This window comes from Microcaecilia unicolor, chromosome 13 (assembly GCF_901765095.1).
Source record: "Microcaecilia unicolor chromosome 13, aMicUni1.1, whole genome shotgun sequence".
NCBI classification, from domain to species: Eukaryota; Metazoa; Chordata; class Amphibia; order Gymnophiona; family Siphonopidae; genus Microcaecilia; species Microcaecilia unicolor.
Genome location: NC_044043.1, coordinates 47,617,490 through 47,639,359, shown reverse-complemented (window position 1 = coordinate 47,639,359; position 21,870 = coordinate 47,617,490). Strand labels below are relative to the sequence as shown.

The 21,870-nt window shown below is 43.7% G+C and overlaps 1 protein-coding gene across 2 annotated transcripts in view; it reads right to left on the bottom strand.

Annotated features, from left to right (window-relative positions):
- BCAS3 (BCAS3 microtubule associated cell migration factor) overlaps positions 1-21,870 on the bottom strand; it is a 1,139,946-nt gene that overhangs the window by 611,097 nt on the left and 506,979 nt on the right. For both annotated transcript variants that reach the window (XM_030222408.1, XM_030222409.1), the window contains exon 15: positions 18,266-18,530. In XM_030222408.1, the coding sequence (XP_030078268.1) occupies positions 18,266-18,530 (265 nt within the window). The remainder of the gene's footprint in view (positions 1-18,265; positions 18,531-21,870) is intronic.

The following is a 21,870-nucleotide window of genomic DNA, read 5'->3' as shown; positions in this document are numbered from 1 at the left end:
ATTTTCAATATAACATGTTTGACTTTAGACGTTTTGCAGAAAACATCCAAAATCTGAATAGGAAAGAAGGTCATTTTTGAAAAAGAAAAAAGTCTTTTTTTTTTTTCATAAATACTGTTTTGAACAAGGTTTTGCACTTTGGACATTTTGTTTTTTTGGTCCATTTTCAAAAAAAACAAAAAACAAATAAGTGCAAAATGTAGAGATTCATGCCATTGGGATGTAGGAGGAGCCAGAATATTTAGTAGACTGGTGGGTATAGTAGAGTTTCAGTGACTTTGGGAGGGGTCACAGTTTCCACAAGTGTGACAGGTAGAGGGAGATAGGGACCTGAGTCCCCTACTCCATAGTGCACTGCACCAACCACTAGGAGTAGTGTAGTGGTTGGTGCAGTGCACTATGGAGTGGGGGACTCAGGTCCTGCCTGCTGCTCTATTAGAACTGACTTTTTAACATCTGAGGCTGTAACAGAGGCCAAGTCAAATTTTTATTCACATTTTTTGGGGGGAGGGAGGAGAGAGAGGGGGTCAGTCACCCCTGATTCCCTCCAGTGGTCATCTGGTCATTTAGGGCACCTTTTTTAGCTTTAATCATTATAAAAATAGGTCTAGCTCAAAACATCTTAGTTTGGTTCCTGCATGGTTTTGTTTTGTTCCATTATACTTGAAAAACATCAAAGTCTAAGGAATGCCCAAATCCCGCCGTTAACAAGTTCCCTTGAGATTTGGATGCACTGCAGAAAAACAGCATAGAAAAATGTCTGAAAAACAGGTTTCAAAAATACTGATTTGGACGTTTTTGTGAGAAAAACTTCCAAATGTTGCTTTATACCATTTTTTAGACTTTTTCTCTTTTGAAAATGAGCCCCAAAGTCTCTCATTTTTATATTGTTACCCTGACTCCCAGTAAAGGCAAGGATCTTATTCAAATTGGTATTTTTTTTGTTTAAGATTTTAAATAGAATAATTCCTTATTACTGGTATGACCATTTTTTATTTACTAATTCATAAGTCTTATAGGAAACCCATTTTTTTCTCTTTCCAATTTCTAGGGGCATAAGGAGATTAAAACTGTTTGAGAACCTTTTAGCGTATCAGGCAGCAAAATTTAGTAAGGAGATCTCTTCTCTTTTAGCTCTCTCATTGACCTATAAAATGTTTAGACAATCTTAAAACGTTCCTCTTTCAACAATACATATTGGGTAGTAACAATTGACAGTGCTTTCAATTGTTACTACCCAATATGTATTGTTGTAAGAGGAATTAGGATTAGTATAGAATAGTGATAGTAGTATTAGTTTTATGATTATACTGTTATTTATATGTCCTGCTAATGTCCATCTTCTTGTGATTGTACTCCACTAAGAACTGAAAGATATGGTGGAGTATTAATTTGAAATGATCTTATGTTACGTTTCCTCAGGTTTTTGCAGCCCAAATGCATGACCCTGCATTAATACCATTCTTCAGGCTTCGCTAGATCCTTCCTCATGCTAGACACTCCATCAGGAGTGATTATCCTATTGTAAATTTTGGTATCATATGCAAAGAGGCAAACCTTGCCAGACAGCCCTTCCGAAATACTGCTTAAAAAAATGTTAAAAAGAACCGGATCATGTGAACTAACCCTTGTGATATACTACTGGTAATGTCCCTTTCCTCAGAGTGAACTCCATTTACCATTATCCTTTGTTACCTTCAACTCAACTAGTTTCTAGCCAAGTCATTCACTTTAGGGCCTATACTGATGGCACTCAGTTTCTTTAAGAGTCACCTATGCAGAACTGTGTCAAAGGCTTTGCTAAAATCTAAGTACACCAAATCTAGAGTTCTCTCTTGATCCAACTGTCTGGTCACCCAGCCTTAAAAAATGTAATGGAATGTGCTATGTATAAATGTATGGTTTATGTGATTATTATGTTTGTTTAGTGGTTCTTTACATACTGCCTTTCAGTAGGAATAATCAAAGTGGTTTAGGCTGAGAAGACCTACTGTCACATTCTCACCTGTTTTCCAAGAGCTCCAACAGCCTACTGTGCCTGAAGACTGTTCTGCTTCCTGGAACTCTGCACTTCCTTTCTATGGCCCTGACTGATGAAATCACTTCTTGCCTAGGAATATTTAAGAAAGTTCTCCACTCGTCTTGGTGTCCTGCTGACTCCAGTGGTATTGCCGTGCACCTGCATTCCTGCCTTGCCTTGTTCCTATGTTCCTGTCTGCTGCTCCATCCAAAGGTTCATTTAAGAAACACCCTCTGGCCTGTTCCTGCCCACTTGCCTGCCACCTGCCTTGACGTTTGGCCTGTTCCTGACTTTGTCTACCTGCTGCCTGCCTTGACCTCTGGCTTGCTCCTGACATTGCCTGTCTAGACCCTGGTCCTAGTTTGGTTAGTGTCTGCCTACAGTTTATCAGTGACTTTGTCTGGTGGTGGCATCAGCTGTTGTCAGGGAGAGCCTGTGCTACGCGTGTACAGGTGGTACCAACCTCACTACATCCCAAGGGCTCATATTCCTCAAACTGTGACAACACATACCTCTAGTAAAACCATTCTGCCCTGGGTTCTGAAATCCAAAGGATTCCAAAAACCTCACTATCTTCTGTTTTAGAAGTGTTTCTATTATTTCACTTACCACAGAGGTCAGATTTTGGCCTATAGGTCCCAACCTCCTCCTTCCATATGATTTTTAACCTCAGTATCTAATTCTACACAAACAGAGGTTACTTTATTCCTAAAACATTCTGAAAAAATATATCACACTGATCTGACAATTCTCAGGGAAGGTAGATATTATCCTCACCATGGAAGACAACTCTCACAGCTTGGAATATGCAGATGCAATCATTGATGCAAAATGTAGTTTCTAGAATATGATTGCTTGTGTATAAAACCAACCATGATTCCTATAGGCTTCTCTGTTATCACCCCCGATAAGTACATAAGTAATGCCACACTGGGAAAAGACCAAGGGTCCATCAAGCTCAGCATCCTGTCCACGACAGCGGCCAATCCAGGCCAAGGGCACCTGGCAAGCTTCTCCTGTGATAATCTAACACATAGTCTTTTCTCTTGATAATCTGGATTTAACTCATGTCTTTCTCAGTAGTTGCAGGTAAATTACCTTCAGGAACAATACATATTTTCCTCTCCCCAGTGGGCTTATGTCTAAATTCTAAATTTGAACATAAGGCAATGGAGGGTTAAGTAACTTGCTCAAGATCACAAAGAGCTGTAGTGGGATATGAGTTGGACTTCCCAGGTTCTCAGTCCACTGCTCTAACCATTAGTTTATTCCTCCGCTCAACTTTTCAATTCTCTCTGCATGTCATCATATAAGGTCTTTATAATTGATCATTTCACCCTCTTCTTTTCCACCATCACTAGTGGAAGCCTGCCTATCGCTCACAGAATTCACCACAAAACATTAACCCTGACCCTCAGAGCCCTTTATGCCAGCCCACCTCCTTACCTGCTTCATTGATTTCTTCCTACATCCTATCCAGAGCCCTCCTCTCTGCCTCCGTACACCATTTCAACATTCCCTCTGTTTTCCACTCCTGTCTTGATTCAACAAGACAAAGCACATTCTTTTGTACTGTCCCCTCCCTGTGGCATTCCCTGTAATTCCCCCTTCAAGCTGACCCATCTTCCTAAAATTTAGATCCACCCTGAACACTCACTTATTTTCTCAAGCTTTTCTGGGCTAGGTAAGGTCATAGGGGCATGTACTGGCTGCAGTCTGCTCTTATCTCACCATACTTCGCTATCTTCTCTCCTGTCTTCTATTCCTCTTTCCTAATCATTGTTTGTAATTCCTTTTCTTTATTTTATTTTGTAAACCACTTTGATTGTTCCTACTGAAAGGCAGTATGTAAAGAACCACTAAACAAACATAATAATCACATAAACCATACATTTATACACAGCACATTCCATAGGTAATTATATAATATATTTTCTACATGTAAACCATGTTTGACATACAGAAACCCCCAGATTTTATATATCACACCCCATTTTCATGAGATGTGCATGCAAATAAATTGATTAATGAGCTCAGAAACATCAATTGGGTGCTAACAACCAATTATTGATGTTAATTGGCAGACTTAATAATTAGCATCTCATTGCGCGCTATTCTATAAAGCATGGTGCCTAACTTCAATCATGCATATCTGAAAAGGAGCCATGGCCAAGAGTATGTCAGGGGCATTTCTAAAAGTTGTGTGTGGATTTACAGATTTCGCCCAAAGAGGGGCATAATCGAAAGGGGTGCCCAAGTTTTCCTGAGGAAGTCCTCGCAGGACGTCCCGGCAAAGGGGCGGGGACACCCGTATTATGGAAACAAGATGGGCATCCATCTTTCGTTTCAATAATACGGTCGGGGACGCCCAAATCTTAAAATTTAGGTCGTCCCTAGAGATGGTCGTCCTTAGACTTAGTCGTTTCTGATTTTCGGCGATAATGGAAACTAAGGACACCCATCTCAGAAATGACCAAATGCAAGCCCTTTGGTGTGGGAAGAGCCAGCATTCATAGTGCACTGGTTCCCCTCACATGCCAGGACACCAACTGGGCACCCTAGGGGGCACTGCAGTGGACTTCAGAAAAAGCACCCAGCTACATAGCTCCCTTACCTTGTGTGCTGAGCTCCCCAAAACCCACTACCCACAACTGTACACCACTACCATAGCCCTTATGGGTGAAGGGGGGGCACCTATATGTGGGTACAGTGGGTTTCTGGTGGGTTTTGAAGGGCTCACATTTACCACCACGTGTAACAGGTAGGGGGGGATGGGCCTGGGTCCACCTGCCTGAAGTGCACTGCACCCACTAAAAATGCTCCAGGGACTTCCATATTGCTGTCATGGAGCTGGGTATGACATTTGAGGCTGGCATGAAATATTTTTAAAGATGTTTTTTGAGGGTCGGAGGGGTTAGTGTGACCACTGGGGGAGTAAGGGGATGTCATCCCCGATTCTCTCTAGTGGTCATCTGGTCAGTTCAGGCACCTTTTTGTGCCTTGGTCGTAAGAAAAACAGGACCAGGTAAAGTCGTCCAAGTGCTCGTCAGGGATGGCTTTTTTTTCCATTATGGGTCGAGGACCTCCATGTGTTAGGCACGCCCAAGTCCCGCCTTCGCTACATCTCCGACATGCCCCCATGAACTTTGGTCATCCCTGCGACGGAAAGCAGTTGGGGACGTCCCAAATCAGCTTTCCATTATACCGATTTGGGCGACCCTGTGAAAAGGATGTCCATCGTGCGATTTGTGTCGAAAGATGGGCGTCCTTCTCTTTCGAAAATAAGCCTAAAAGTGCACCTAATTTGGGTGCCAGCATTTTATAGTTGCAGGCATAAATATAGGGTCCAAAATTTAGGCGCAGGATTCACAGCAAACACTATTCTATAAAAGGTATGCTGGTGCACTCTTTACAGAATAGCACTTACTGCTCAATTTTTTGGGTGCCATTTATTGAATTCCCTCCAAAATGTCTCTGATAAAATTGCACTGGCGTATAAGTCTGCACACTGATAAGAGCTCACATACTTTTATGAATTCCAAATGTAGGCACTGCTGGGGGTTTCGTTTGGGCTGAGCAGGGGTTACATTGCAAGATATGCATGTTTACAGGGTTGATAAATATAAAATGTTTTGGCAAGGATGATCCCTTCAGATTCACTACACCCACATTTCTTTTGAAACCATTTCTGTCTGCTGTTCTGTAAATAGGTGGTTTCTTAAGTGAGTGTTACTTAAAGGAAACCAATCTGTTTTTTTAGGAAGTCTTGAAGATGTCACAGCTTCTAACTGTTTTCCCATAAGAATATTTTAAGTAAGGGGGGGGGGGGGGGGGGGGGGGGGGTTAAGGCTGGGAAAGAGAAAAAGACATATGGAAATATTTCAAGCATGTAAGAACCGTTGTTTCTCAAACTTCCCATGTGGTTTTATATTTTTCTCACATACTCTAACAGCAGTGTATGAATGAGGTTAAAGGGACTGTGGAAAAGGTGACAACGTGAAACACAGGGATAGAAAAAAGAAAAACTACACCATATACAATATACCCAAAAAACCCAAATCTACTCTCTGCTGAAATGCCTTGGATATAGACTTTTGGGGACAATGTACTAAGCTATGTTAATATCAGCAATTAATGCACCTAATGGGCTTTAATGTTTATGGGGTAATTTTATAAAGCCTTTTCCATATATACAGCTTGCTTTACAGATGGAAATGAGCTTTTATAAAATTGTGTGATTGCAAAGCACATGAAAAGTGTGCACCTATTTTTAAGTGATTTGTGCATAGGCATTCCCAAGGGTGTAGAGTCTGGGTGAGGCAGGGGGTGGATTTGTAATGCATGTACAAGTTTCATTAAATAGGCATGTACACATGTAAGGGGGGGGAATTACATATGTTAATCCTGAATTATATGCAGAAAAGGGCTTTTATAAAATTGCACAGCTGCAGGTGCATAAAAAGACTAGGCCTATTTTTACATGATCTACATGGTGTTTCCTAGATCCATAGTTTAGATGAAGCACAGGTGGGATTACAATTTATGCCTGTATTTTATAAAATATATGAATATACATGTAGAGTATATGAGCAGGTATAAATATGTCATTAGCATTTGTGCACCATTGGGGCAGGTTCTGGAATCCTATTTCACAAAGGCACGTGGAGGGGCATAATCGAACGGCGCCGGCCGAATAGATGGCCGGCCATCTATTTGGCTGGCGCCACAAAGAGCAGTCCCGAACCGTATTATCGAAAAAGATAGCCGGCCATCTTTCGTTTTGATAATACGGTTGGGCCCAGCCAAATGTCAGAGATGGCCGGGTTTGAGATGGAAGGCTGAAGGTGTGCCGAACCAGCAGCACGCTTTCACTGCTACTGCTGACACGGCTTTAACAGCGACAAGGGAAGACTTTTAAATTTTCTGCTCGGAGGGAGGGAGGGAGGCCGAGCGGGCTGGTGCCGGGTGGGAGGGAGGGACGAAGGAATGATTGACACCGGGTGGGTGGGACGGAGGGTAGTCTGGTGCCTGCTGCCGGGTGGGTGGGTGGAAGGTCGGCCTGATGCTAGGTGGAAGGTCTGGAGGGTGGGTGACTGGGAGGCCTGGTGCCGGGTGGGAGTGCGGCAGGCCTGGTGCTTGGGTGGGAGTGCTGGGTGGGTGGATGGCCTGGTGCTGGGTGGGAGTGCGGCAGGCCTCATGCTTGAGTGGGAGTGCTGGGTGGGTGGATGGCCTGGTGCTGGGTGGGAGGTCTGGTGGGTGGCCTGGGTGGCAGGCCTGGTGCTGGGTGGCCGGGTGGGAGGCCTGGGTGGGTGGGAGGTAGGGAGGTTTGGTGCTGGGTGGGTGGCCTGGTGCTGGGAGGGAGGGAGGCCTGGTGCTGGGTGGGTGGCAGAGAGGACTGATGCTGGGTGGTAGGCAGAGAGGCCTGGTGCTGGGTGGCAGGCCTGGTGCTGGGTGAGAGGTAGGGAGGCTTGGTGCTGGGTGGGTGGGAGTGCTGGGTGGCCTGGTGGCCTGGTGCTGGGAGGGAGGGAGGCCTGCCGCTGGGAGGGCAGGGGGGAGAGGAGGGTGGCTGGACATGGGTGGCTGGAGGGGAGGGCAGGGGGCGAGGAGGGTGGCTGGACATGGATGGAGGGCAAGAAATGAAGAAGAAAGGAGGAAAGTAAAGAAATAAATGGAAAGGAAGCCCTGGAAACGGAGTTAAGAGAACAGATTGAGAGCAGCAGAATCAGCGACTAGGATCAATATGGATAGAAAAACAAAATCACCAGACAACATAGGTAGAAAAAATCATTTTATTTTCATTTTAGTGTTTGGAATATGTCCAATTTGAGAATTTACATCTGCTGTCTTATTTTGCACTGGGTATACTGGAGCTGTAACAACTTACAGAAATGATTTATAATGAAAGAAAATCATGTTATTTTTTTCTCCTATACTAGTATAATATTTTCAATGATGTCTGTTTATATGCGCCATGGCTGGTGTAAGGGGGTGTGGCTAACATAGGGGTGGAGCCATATGTGGTGACCCCGCCCATATTGAGTACCAGCACTTCGCGATAAATAATTAGATTTTGGGTTGCTGTTTGGGCACGCGGTCTCTGAAAGGTTCACCATCACTGATCTAGTCCTATATGTGTATATTGAGTGAAATCACTGAATATACGTGTAATTTGAAGGAACAATACACTGAGTGTAAAGATGAATACTGACCTTTCATTCTTTTCTATGCTACCTTGTGATTCTGTAGGTGAGTATTTTATTTTACACCCACTGACAGGGAAACTGACAATAGAAAAATGTTTGGCTGTGTGAAGAGCATATATATAGTCTCACAGATAAGTAATTTTGTGGTTTTGAAATGTCTAACAAAGTATTGATACCTGGATGGACATGGAGAGCAGTTTCTGCCTTGCTGACAGCAGTTGAAGGTTTAAAGCTTTGCCAAAAGTCTTTCACCTTGTGATAAAGTCACCTCCAGGATAGTTGGGTTAAGGCAGTTTGTCTGAAATACAAGTCCCAGAAGGCATTGCAGGCAAGGAGCCAGAGGGGGAGACGAAGAACCCGGACTGGACTCCTAGCTGCAGTCAGGGAAGACATGGGTGTAAGCTGGCAGGTTGTGTAGAGTGGCTGCCACTAGGCGGAAAGCGAGTTAGGAAACCCTGTGTGTAGGAGTTCATCATTGGTCTCATTAGTTTAATGCTCAACTCAGCTGGTTTGGGGTGTGAGGAAGCTAATGGAAGGAGAATGATTGGTGGGGGTAGCTGAAGCCAGGGATTGATTAGGAAGATGGGAAGGAGTCCCAGCAGTGTGGAGTTCAGTTCAGTTCAGGAGAGAGAAGCAGAAGGAGAGAAGCAGTTGCAGGCTGAGAACCCTTGGGCAGGGAGGTCCCTAAAGTACTGAAGCAGGCTGAAATTCCTTGGGTGAGAGGAAGTCCCAAAAGTATTGAATTCACTGTGAAGCTGATGCAGGGGAAAACCCTTGGGTAGAAGGAGTCCCTAAAATATTGAACTTTCCTGAAGGTAAAGAGGATAGAAGGTATAAACTGCTACTGGGTGACTGAACTGTGATGATGCACTGAAAGAACTGTTTGAATTGAATTACTGTTTATTGTGCACTGGATAAAGAGCCCAGACTGGAGCCTGTAAGCCTGTATTGAATCCTGGTATGTGCTATGCTGCTGTTGGAACTGTGTATTAGAAACCTGCATGGAATAAAAGTCCTTAAGATTGAAGTTACTGGTGGACATCTATTTCTTCATTGTGCCGGGAGCCTGTGGCTGAAGGAGATTGTTCTATCCCTGGCTGCACAAGAGAGGTACCTGGTTACAACCTGCTAGTAACAGGTAGGTGTGAGCTTGAGTTACTATTAAACCTTTCATTACATTAAAGCAAAGCTTTAGAAAAAAAACACATTATTTTAATTTAAAATTTGTTTCAGAACTAGCCATGATGAACATTTTGTCTACTTACAGGATTTCTACCACTAAGAAAAACCTTTATAAAATTACCCTCTAAAAGTCTACAAAAGTTCTAAAATTGAACTCTGATATCAACAGCACATTCTTACCACCTTACCCAGACAAAGACACCACTAACCCAAACAAATCTGGCCTGCCTATAAAGGTTCACAGGAAGTATCTCTTTATCAACTGCTAGTTAACAGTTTCCTTTACTCCTCTCTGCTATGTGCTAGGAAGGAAAACAGAGAAGTCAGAACATATCATTAATGGGATGACTTCAGCCTGATAAGACAGTTTAGGTCAGAGGAGTAAACAATTGTTAGGCCTCGCCCAAAATAACTGCACCTTTTACAACTGCAAAAGAACTCAGCAGCTATTCTGGTGACAGACATACTGTCAAAACACATCAAAATAGCAAATGTTGTACAATAGGAAGATGAAGACGAGGAATTTGGGTAAGCTTCCTATATTCAGTTTAGGAAAAGGGAAATGGGACTTGATATACTGCCTTTCTGAGGTTTTTGCAATTACATTCAAAGCGGCTTACATATACTCAGGTACTTATTTTGTACCAGGGGCAATGGAGGGTTAAGTGACTTGCCCAGAGTCACAAGGAGCTGCAGTGGGAATCGAACTCCCCAGGATCAAATTCCACTGCACTAACCACTAGGCTACTCCTCCAGGTTAAATAGAACTATCTACTGGCTCCATTTTAGTTAAGCAGGCCTTTCCATTCCTGGTTTTACACCATTACCTGCGCACTCCTGCTTTTCCAATGGAAATACGAGCTGCAGGTATTATGGAAGCAATGGGGTAAAATCAGGACTGGACCAGCTTGGCAAGGAAAAATGAAGCTAAGACTATAACATTTACAGTACTTCTTTTCCACTGTAAAGAATAGCCTAAAATATTTTTGAAGAAGTGTCAACCTTTTCTCTTATGGACTTGATTTTCTAACAGAGCACCTTTGTGGAATGACAAATTCCATTACGTAGCTTCCCACTATTCCAGAACCTGTGGGATAGTTGTGTCCATCAATCAGCAGAAGGACATAGAGAACTGAAAACTGAGCTGAGACAACTCTCTCGGCATCCAGTTCAGCTCCTCAGTATTTTCTATCGCCAGCAGCTGGTTAGACGCACTTTTCAGCCACTGATTCTGAGTGATTTGCTCCTTTTCTAGTTGAGCTTTGTGGGTAGCGTGAAGCTACAGAGTCATATCTAGAGGTCTTCAGATCCCTGACTCTGGTGCCCTGTGAATTTACTTCTTCTCTCCCTTCATCTCTCCCCTGTTTCATGTGGAACTCTCCTTTTTAAGAAAGAAAGAAAGAAAGAAAGAAAGAAAGAAAGAAAGAAAGAAAGAAAGAAAGAAAGAAAGAAAGAAAGAAAGAAAGAAAGAAAGAAAGAAAGAAAGAGTTTTACTGGAGAGCGTGGGAGACAGTATCAGTCCAGAGCCTTTCACTTCTGTGGTAAGACTTGAGGAGACTGTGAGTTTGGGGAGAGCAGCCGGCAGTGGTAAGTCCAACTACAGTTTGATTCATAACTGCTTGGAGGGCTGTAAGAGGAAACGATCATCAGCAGCATATCTTTGGATGAGGCACAGAATCCGAACATTCGGGGTCTTTGGGCCCTGTGGCAGGGCAGGTGTGCAGTTTGATGCAAGCGAGCTTGGGAACGGGTGCCATTTTGTCAGGGCCTACTGGCAGTGAGGACAGTGGCATTCCTAGGGGGGCTGACACCCGGGGCGGATCGCCAATGCGCCCCGCCCCCCGGGTGCAGCGCCCCCCCGGAACAGCGCGACGCCCCCCCCCCCCCCCGGCGAAAGACCCCCCCGATCCCCCGGCGAAAGAACCCCCCGGTGCATGCCGCTGGGGGGGGGGGGGTGCCGCGTGCCTGCCGGCTCTTCGTTTTCATGCTCCCTGTTCCGGGGCAAAGGGAGCATGAAAACGAAGAGCCGACAGGCGCGCAGCACCCCCGGTACGCCACTGAGTGAGGAGCAGCCTCTGTCTGATCACGCACAGAGCACAGGTGCCATTTTACAGCCTCAGCCGACAGTGCATTCAGCTGCATTGGAATATTTTTTTTTTCTCCGGAGTTTATATTGCTCTTATACCAGGCCTATTTACTGAAGTAGGGACAGACAGAGTTTCTCACCTCACTGCCCCTCCATCTCCTAAGAAATCTTGTTTAGACCTCCAGGAGTGGGCATATGAGGCTAATTCTGCTTCTCCCTCCTTATCTGATGTGGCCTTGGTCTATTCAGCGAAGCCATCATTGAAGGAGTCACTAAAGGAAGGAGAGCGCCCTCCTGAGGAGGGGGATGATCTTACTGAGGTTGTTTCATAAAGATGAGTTCAGTACTCTTATTTTTGAGGCACTGGCAGAGCTTTCCATTTAGGAGCCTTCTGCTTCAGCATCAGAAGATCCATCTTCGTCGATCATGAGTGGGCTTAGAGGTCCTTCTAAGGCCTTTCCAATGTATCCAGAGATTCAGGACTGATAATAGCAGAATGGGCATCACCTGACGCAGGGCTGAGAGTGGGAAGAGCCATGGCTTGCCTTTACCCCTTAGTTCCAGAGGAGAAAGATAAATTGCAGCTTCCCAGGGTGGACTCCCTGGTTACGGCAGTTACTAAGAAGACCACCTTGCAGGTGGAAAGAGGCATTGCCCTAAAAGACCTACAGGATAGGAAGCTGTGCAGAAGAGTGGGACCTAGGGTATACTGTACCTTCCCTTGCAGGCCCTGCATTTTTTAGCATTAAATCTTAGATGCCAAATTCTAGACTATTTGTCCAGTTTAGCTAGATCCCTCCTCATGTTATTCATTTGACATTTGACAATTATTGACACTTATATCCCACCTTAGCCATTAAAGTTCAATGTGGCTCACAGTCAATCTCAAAAGAACATATAAACATAAGAGATAAGAATACAAATCTATATAATCCTAAGTCAATGAAAAGCAGGGTCTTTAATAACAATATATCTACCAAAAACATGTAAAACAAGAAAGCTTTTAACATTTTAGAATACTTTTCCTGACACCTGATTTCCAAAGGTAACAGATTCCACCATTTAGTCACTTGATATGAAAACAAGGCAGAACGTATAGCTTTATAAACAATTTTCTTACACAAGATAATGAAGAATTAAAAATTCTCTTAAGTGAGCTCTAGCATTCCCTTCAGATAAATCTACAAGTCTTTGCAATGTAACTCGGAGCAGTACCACATAAGATCCGGTGAGTTAATGTATACAATTTGAATACAGAACAAGCTTCTACCGGCAGCCAATGTAATGACAACAATGGGGTTATCCTCTCATATTTTGAAGCCCTATAAATCAAATGTGCTGCAATGTTTTCTGCTGTCTGAAGTTTTCATAATGTGGCCTGCTTACATCCTGCATATGAAATGTTACAAGCCTATATTAGCTAAAACCAACGTTTGGACTAATAAGCGAAAGGTTTCAGTAGAAAAATAAGCCATAATCCTTCTAAGTTTCCATAATGTTCTAAAATCTTATTAGTTGTAGACAAAGCTTGTTGTTCAAACGTTAAATGGTTGTCAATAATCACTCCCAGTTTCTTTAAGTTAGTTTATAATGTATAAGTAAAGCTATCAGTCATGAAACTGTTAATAGAAACAAGTCTAAAAGAACTAATATCAAACATTTTGGGTTTTTTCCCTTTAAAGTTTCAACTTAAAGGCTACGGCCCATTTTTGCAAAGTATCCAATCCCCTCTTTATATCTGCCAAGATGTCTTGAATCTTATAAAAAGAAAAGGGGTGAAGATGGTGACATCATCAACGTATATAAAAAAAAGAGTGAAATTCCAAGTCATCAAGTCTCTTTCCTAATGAAGCCATTATGATGTTAAATAAAATCAGTGAAACTGGCAAGCCCTGTGGTACCCCATATTCTGAAATCCAATCTGAGGAAAGATACCCTGACATATTCACGCGATAGGCTCTGGACTTCAAAAAACCCTGAAACCAACAGTAGGCTGTCCCACTGATACCAATAAAGTCAAAAAGCGTCAACAAATGCACTTGACATATCAAACTGTAACAGAACAACCTTCTTTCCAAGGCTAACTTCTTTCATACGCTTAGATGTAAGCGTAGCTAAAACCATCTTGGTACTGTATTGAGGTCTAAAACCTGATTGTGAATCATGAAGAATAGAATGAGTAAATAAAATTCCATAAGCTGATATTCCACCATCCCCTTCATTACCTTAACCAAGAGAGGTATAGAAGCCAATGGTCTAAAATTAGCACATCATTCCTTTTGGCAGTCAAGTTTTTAGGTATGGTGGTAAGCAATATACCACCCATCTCTCTAGGAAATAATTCTAACGACAGCATGTTAGTCATATACTCTGTGAGAAGTTCTATGAATTCAGAAGGTGCTTCTTTCATGAGATAACTAGGCAGTCATCTAACATAATGGAGGCAGAATAATACTTCAATAAGCACAATTTAACAGTATGATAAGATGGAGAATTGAAGGAAGACCAAGATTTATCGGCTACTAATCCTTCCTCTCTTCAGTAAATTATCTACAAATTCTGATATCTCATAGGATTAATTTGGCAAGCTTTGTCTTATATTAGCTATTTTATCTCTAAAGTATTGAGCTAATTCTTCCGCAGAGGGAGGGGATTCATTTATAGCTGACAACTCTTGTGTATTCAGGGGCCCTTTTACAAATGCATGTAAGGGCCTACATGCGAGCATTGCACGTCAAATTGGCATTACTACCTGGATAGCGCGTGCACCTGGCAGTAATTCTGAGTTTGTCGTGTGCCAAAACCCGCGGTAGAAAATAATTTTCTACTGTGGTGGCGTTCCTAGCAGTAATAAGCAGTTGGCATGTGCTGGATGATTACTGCATAGGTAATGCGTGAGCTCTTACTGTTAAGTCAATGGATGACGTTAAGGGCTCAGGCCGTAAACAGACGTACCGGTTTTAATTTTGCCACACGTCCATTTCCCGGCTCCCAAAAAACCCTTTTTCCACACACAGTGAAGAAATAGTCAAGCGCACGTCCAATACACGCTCCCACACTACCGTAGGCCACTTTTTGGCGTGCCTTTGTAAAAGGGCCTGTCAATAAATTATTTACCAAGACATAGAGCCTTTTAATATCCAAAAGATCATGTCCTATATGATTCATATCCCCCCCCCCCCCAATATTCAGCGCTATTTAACCGGTCAGCAATGACCACTGACCAATTAATGTTTAACCTGCTAGCCGCGAATATTCAGTGGGAGATAACCAGTTATCTCCCACTGAATATTCACAGTTAGCATGCTGCGGGTGTTCTCTCTCTCTTAAGTCACTGTTGGGACAGGTCCTACTATCCCCACACCCTTTGTGCCAGCTAGATGGGGAGTGGAAGAGATACAGAAAGCAGCATCACCATGATCCTACCTGTGTTCCCAGGCTTTGCAGATATGTCCTGTGTTCTTTAAAGGGAAGGGGAAAGGGAAATGGGACTTGATATACCCCCTTCGGTTTAGCACACCACTGATAAGTGCAAGATTCGCTTATATGCATGGTTTAAGACATAAAGGCAAATTTGTACATGTGCAAACAAACCTTTATAGGTATAAACCTCCATGAGACAGATTCAAATAGATTGCAAGCCAATCTATTATTAGGAGTGGCAGATCATCAAATATTTTCAGAATCTTGGCCATTCATGTGGCTCTGTAGTAAAAGCCAAAGTACTTTATGAGCTAGGCACACGTTTTTTTATTAGACAAATTAACTACTTCAAGCATGACATGTGGAGGGTAATTCTATACCTGAATAGGAGCTAATTCTATAGGTGTCTACTTTCCTTTATAGAATACTAGTAATAAAGGCCCATTTCTGACACAAATGAAACGGGCAATAGCAAGGTTTTCCTCGGAGTGTGTATGTTTGAGAGAGTGTGTGTGAGAGTGACTCTGTGAGAGAGAGTGAATGTGCAAGTGTGTGTGTGTGAGAGAGAGTGAGTCTGGGTGTGAGTGTGTCTGTGAGAGACAGAGTGTGTGTGTGAGAATGAGAGTGTGTGCCAGGGGCTCCCCTCCCAGTTCCAGGGTCGCCCCCCCCCTCTCTTCGAGTGCCAGGGCCATCCCCTCCCTCCCTCCCAGTTCCAGGGTCGTCCCCTCCCTCCTTCCGAGTTTCAGGGTCTCCCCTTCCTCCCTCCGAGGTTCAGGGTCTCCCTCCCTCCTTTCGAGGTTCAGAGTCTCCATCCTTTCCTCAGAGTTTCAGGGTCCCTCCCTCCCAGTTTCAGGGTACTCCCTCCCTCCCTCCATCCCGCTCTCTTCCCCATCCCAATTCAGCATCTTCCTTCTGTCACCCTTCTCACACCATGTCTACTATCTACCCTTCTCTCCCTGAGCAAGCATATTTCCTTTCTTTCCATCCTTCCTTGATCCTGTCTTCCCTATCCTCTCTACTCCTCTATCCAGCATCTTCCCCTTGACCAGTGGTGTAGCAAGGGCGGGGCGGTGGTGGCGGTCCGCCCTGGCTGCACGCCACTAGGGGGGGGGGGGGGGTCGGCTCCACTGGTTGCCTGCTCCCTCAGAACAGGTTACTTCCAGGTGTTTTGGGAGGGCGGCTGTTGAGCGCGTCAGTGGCGTCAGGCAAGCTTGAGCCTTTTTTTTTTGTGTTGCTGTCAAGCTGTATGGCAGTTTGAGGGGGGTTGGATCAGCTGTGAGGCATGTTTTTTTTTTTAACCACGGGTTCTGATGTTGATGTCACAATGCATTTGCTGACGTCAGCCTGTGTTACGGAGCCTAGCAGACCAACTCCGAAGAAGTCACGAACACAGGCAGCAAGACGCATAGAACGTTGGAGGTGAGAATTATTATATAGGATTAGCATAACAGGCAAGATACATGCATACAAGATAGGCAAAAGCATTTACCCCAGTCAGCCTATGCTCCAGAGATACACACCTAACCAGTAGAGGCGTATTTTCAAAGCACTGACTTACAAAGCTAAATTTATTTATTTGTTACATTTGTATCCCACATTTTCCCACCTATTTTGCAGGCTCAATGTGGCTAACATAGTACCGGAGAGGCGTTTGCAGACTCCGGTGTAAACAAATACAGACTGATGTTGTGGTAAGAATAAAATTCATGTGGTACAGCCACATAAGGGAATCGTACAACGAAAGGGGTGCGTTATGTCCATTACGTATTTTAGTTTTGTTGAGTAGCAGAGATCAGGCATTTATGTTGGAATGATAGGGTATGCCTTTTTGAACTGGTAAGTTTTTAGCGTTCTCCGGAAGTGTAGAGGGTCATACGTGGTTTTCAAGGCTTTTGGTAAAGTGTTCCACAATTGTGTGCTTATGTAGGAAAAACTGGATGACTATGAGGCATATTTTGAAAGCACTTAGCTAAGTGCTTTGAAAATATGCCTCTAGGTTGATTTATATTTGAGTCCTTTGCAACTTGGGTAGGGTTAAATGGTCAGTATTCTCAATGGAGAAGGGTAGTAAGTGGGGTTCCCCAGGGGTCTGTGCTCGGACTGCTGCTTTTTAACATATTTATAAATGACCTAGAGATGGGAGTAACTAGCGAGGTAATTAAATTTGCTGATGACACAAAGTTATTCAAAGTTGTTAAATCGCAGAAGGATTGTGAAAAATTACAAGAGGACCTTACGAGACTGGCCGTCTAAATGGCAGATGATGTTTAATGTGAGCAAGTGCAAAGTGATGCATGTGGGAAAGAGGAACCCGAATTATAGCTATGTCATGCAAGGTTCCACGTTAGGAGTCACGGACAAATAAAGGGATCTAGGTGTCGTCGTTGATGATACGTTGAAACCTTCTGCTCAGTGTGCTGCTGCAGCTAAGAAAGCAAATAGAATGTTAGGTATTATTAGGAAAGGAATGGAAAACAAAAATTAGGATGTTATAAAGCCTTTGTATCGCTCCATGGTGCGACCGCACCTCGAATACTGTGTTCAATTCTGGTCACCGCATCTCAAAAAAGATGTAGTGGAATTAGAAAAGGTGCATAGAAGGGTGACGAAAATGATAAAGGGGATGGGACGACTTCCCTATGAGGAAAGGCTAAAGTGGCTAGGGCTCTTCTGCTTGGAGAAAAGGTGGATGAGGGGAGATATGATAGAGGTCTATAAAATAATGAGTGGAGTTGAACGGGTAGATGTGAAGCGTCTGTTTATGCTTTCCAAAAATACTAGGACTAGGGGGCATGCGATGAGGCTACAATGTAGTAAATTTAAAATGAATCGTAGAAATTTTTTTTTCACTCAACATGTAATTATACTCTGGAATTCGTTGCCAGAGAATGTGGTAAAGGCGGTTAGCTTAGCGGAGTTTAAAAAAGGTTTGGATGGCTTCCTAAAGAAAAAGTCCATAGATCATTATTAAATGGACTTTGGGAAAATCCACTATTTCTGGGATATGCAGTATATAATGTTTTGTACTTTTTTGGGATCTTGCCAGGTATTTGTTAAGTGCTTTGAAAATGAGTCCCATAGTATTCCATAAGTTATGCATATACCTTTGTGCCCTGCTTATGTTTATGCCCACCTTCAAACTACACACTAACAATGATATGCACATATTTATAGAATAATACATAGGTACATATTTGATATATATGCGTATATGTGCACACATATGTGCACATAGACCCGTATTCTAATGGTTTATGTGCATATCTGGCACATAAATAGAGGTAACTTCATTACAGAATTACCCCCATATTGCACTAACGAATATAAAAATAATACTATTGAAATGCTTACCATGAAGAGGGGATCCAGAAGGACTGCTAGATAAACCTGGTACAGGGCTGCAACGACCACCTTGCTTGGCTGTCAGTTCCTGTTCAATCTCCTCTAGTCCTGCACTCTTCTGGAAGCGACTCATACGATTCACTACTCGGGGTGACATATGCGTGCGCACACAGGGTTGCCCACCATAAGGATTAATGGGGAAAACATGAGATGTACCACGGAGGGTGCTAACAACAACCCAACGGCAGTCATGGCTAAAGCAGATATCTTGGACCTGTAATAAGAAAAGAACCAATTTTATTTTATCGACTTATTTAAGAAAATTTATGGAGTACCATTCCAATCATAGCTTATAGCAGCTGACAACGTAAATATTCATAATATACAACAAAGAGAGTTATCAAAACAATGAGACAGAATAATTTCTTTTATTACAAAACAGTCACTAAAGAAGACAAACAAGACTCAAAGGTAATGGGGTCCTTTTACTAAGGCACGGTAGACCTAACATGGAACTTTTAACTTGAATCTATTTTGGGCTAATGTGGGGTATAAATGTCAAGAATGAATGAATGAATAAATAAATAAATAAATAAATAAAAGGACAATACTGCGGGATGAACTGAGGCATCCCGTGGTAGTTTCCCCACTTAGCACTTACTAATCCCACACTGAAAAAATATTTTTTATTTTCCAGCATGGGAGGCATGCCCATGGACAGAGATTAGGTGTCCCTGTGCTAATCAGGTACCGCGGGCACATTACTGTGTCTACCCAATTAGCGCGGAAGCCCTTACCACCTCCTAAACTAAATAGGTGATGATAAGGACACTTGCAGTACTACTACTACTACTATTTAGCATTTCTATAGCGCTACAAGGCATACGCAGCGCTGCACAAACATAGAAGAAAGACAGTCCCTGCTCAAAGAGCTTACAATCTAATAGACAAAAAATAAAGTAAGCAAATCAAATAAATTAATGTGAACGGGAAGGAAGAGAGGAGGGTAGGTGGAGGCGAGTGGTTACAAGTGGTTACGAGTCAAAAGCAATGTTAAAGAGGTGGGCTTTCAGTCTAGATTTAAAGGTGGCCAAGGATGGGGCAAGACGTAGGGGCTCAGGAAGTTTATTCCAGGCGTAGGGTGCAGTGAGACAGAAGGCGCGAAGTCTGGAGTTGGCAGTAGTGGAGAAGGGAACAGATAAGAAGGATTTATCCATGGAGCAGAGTGCACGGGAAGGGGTGTAGGGAAGCACGAGTGTGGAGAGATACTGGGGAGCAGCAGAGTGAGTACATTTATAGGTTAGTAGAAGAAGTTTGAACAGGCTGCGAAAACGGATAGGGAGCCAGTAAAGGGACTTGAGGAGAGGGGTAGTATGAGTAAAGTGACCCTGGCGGAAGACGAGATGGGCAGCAGAGTTTTGAACCGACTGTAGAGGGGAGAGGTGACTAAGTGGGAGGCCAGCAAGAAGCAGATTGCAGTAGTCTAAGCGAGAGGTGACAAGGGTGTGGATGAGGGTTTTGGTAGAGTGCTCGGAAAGAAAGGGGCGGATTTTACGGATGTTGTAAAGAAAGAAACGACAGGTCTTGGCAATCTGCTGGATATGAGCAGAGAAGGAGAGAGAAGAGTCAAAGATGACCCCAAGGTTTCGAGCTGAGGAGACAGGGAGAATGAGAGAGCCATCAACAGAAATAGAAAACGGGGGGAGCGGGGAGGTGGGTTTGGGGGGGAAATGAGAAGCTCGGTTTTGGTCATATTTAATTTCAGGTGGCGTTGAGACATCCAGACAGCAATGTCAGACAAGCACGCTGAAACTTTGGTTTGGATGCAAGGTGAGATATCAGGGGTAGAAAGGTAGATTTGGGAGTCATCAAAATAGAGATGGTAGGAAAAGCCATGGGATGAGGTTAATGAACCAAGGGAAGAAGTGTAGATAGAAAAGAGGAGGGGACCAAGAACAGAACCCTGAGGTACGCCGACAGGCAGAGGGATAGAAGTAGAAGAGGATCCACCAGAGTGAACACTAAAGGTGCGGAGGGAGAGGTAGGAAGAGAACCAGGAAAGGACAGAGCCCAGGAATCCAAGTGAGGACAGGGTATCGAGAAGTATGCTGTGATCGACAGTGTCAAAAGCAGCGGAAAGATCAAGAAGAATGAGGATAGAATATTGACCTCTGGATTTAGCCAGTAATAGGTCATTGGAGACTTTAGTAAGCGCAGTTTCGGTTGAGTGGAGAGGATGAAAACCAGATTGTAGTGGGTCAAGAATAGCATGTGAGGAGAGAAAATCAAGGCAGCGGTGGTGAACAGCACGCTCAAGTAATTTGGAGAGAAAAGGAAGGAGGGAGATGGGTCGGTAATTAGAGGGACAAGTAGGGTCGAGTGAAGGCTTCTTAAGGAGAGGTGTGACCACAGCATGTTTAAAGGCAGCAGGGACAGTCGCAGTGGAAAGTGAGAGAATATGACAGATAAAAGGAATAAGAGCAGGAGAGATGGCATTAAGAAGGTGGGTGGGAATGGGATCAGAGGAACAGGTGGTACATTTTGAGGAAGAAAGGAGAAGTGTAGTTTCCTCAATAGTAACTTCAGGAAAGGAGGAAAGGGAATGAGGGGAAGGAGGGAGAGGAGAACGGACTAGTGGAGGGAGAGGTGGTGAGGTAGAGAAAGCAAGGTTTATCTTTTGAACCTTGTTATGAAAGAATTCAGCAAGGGTCTGAGGAGATAATGAAGGGGGAGTTGGGGGAGGGGGCACCTTGAGGAGAGAGTTCAATGTGGTGAAGAGAAGTCGAGGGTTAGAGCCAAGAGAGTTGGTCAGTTGGATATAATAATCCTGTTTGGCATGTAAAAGAGCAGATTGGAAGGAGGTCAGCATGAACTTAAAGTGTAAGAAATCAGCAAGGGCCTGAGATTTCCGCCAGAGGCGTTCGGCAGAGCGGGTACAGGAACGTAGGTAGCGGATATTAGAAGTCAGCCAAGGTTGGGGTTTTGTACGCCTTATAGGGCGGGTCATCAAAGGTGCAAGAGTGTCTAAGGCAGAGGATAGAGTATTGTTGTAAGAAGAAACAGCCTCGTTGATAGACGTGGATGGTGCCACAGTAGAGAGGAGGTTTGAAACATGGGAGGATAGAGATGAAGGGTCAATATCGTGAAGATTCCTAGATAAATTAGATAAGATAGGACGGGACTGGGAGGGAGGAGATTTAAGTGTGAAAGTTATAAGATGGTGATCAGAGAAGGGAAAATCAGAGGCAAGGAAACTAGAGGGTGAACAGTTGGAGGAGAAGATGAGATCAAGACAGTGACCATTTTGATGAGTGGGGGAGGTGGAGCATAGTTGGAGATTAAAGGAGGACGTTAAAGCGAGTAACTTGGAAATATAAGAGTTGGAAGGATCATTAGCAGGAATATTAAAGTCACCAAGGATGAGAGAGGGGGAGGAAGGATCATGGAAGAAGGCAAGCCAGGCATCAAAGTCACTGAGAAAGGATGAAAGGGACTTATCAGGGGGATGATAAATGACCGCTATTCGAAGAGGCAGAGGAGAGAAAAGGCGGATAGAGTGGACTTCAAAGGAGGAAAAACAGTGAGATTGAGGTGGAAGAAGGGGTTGAAATCTG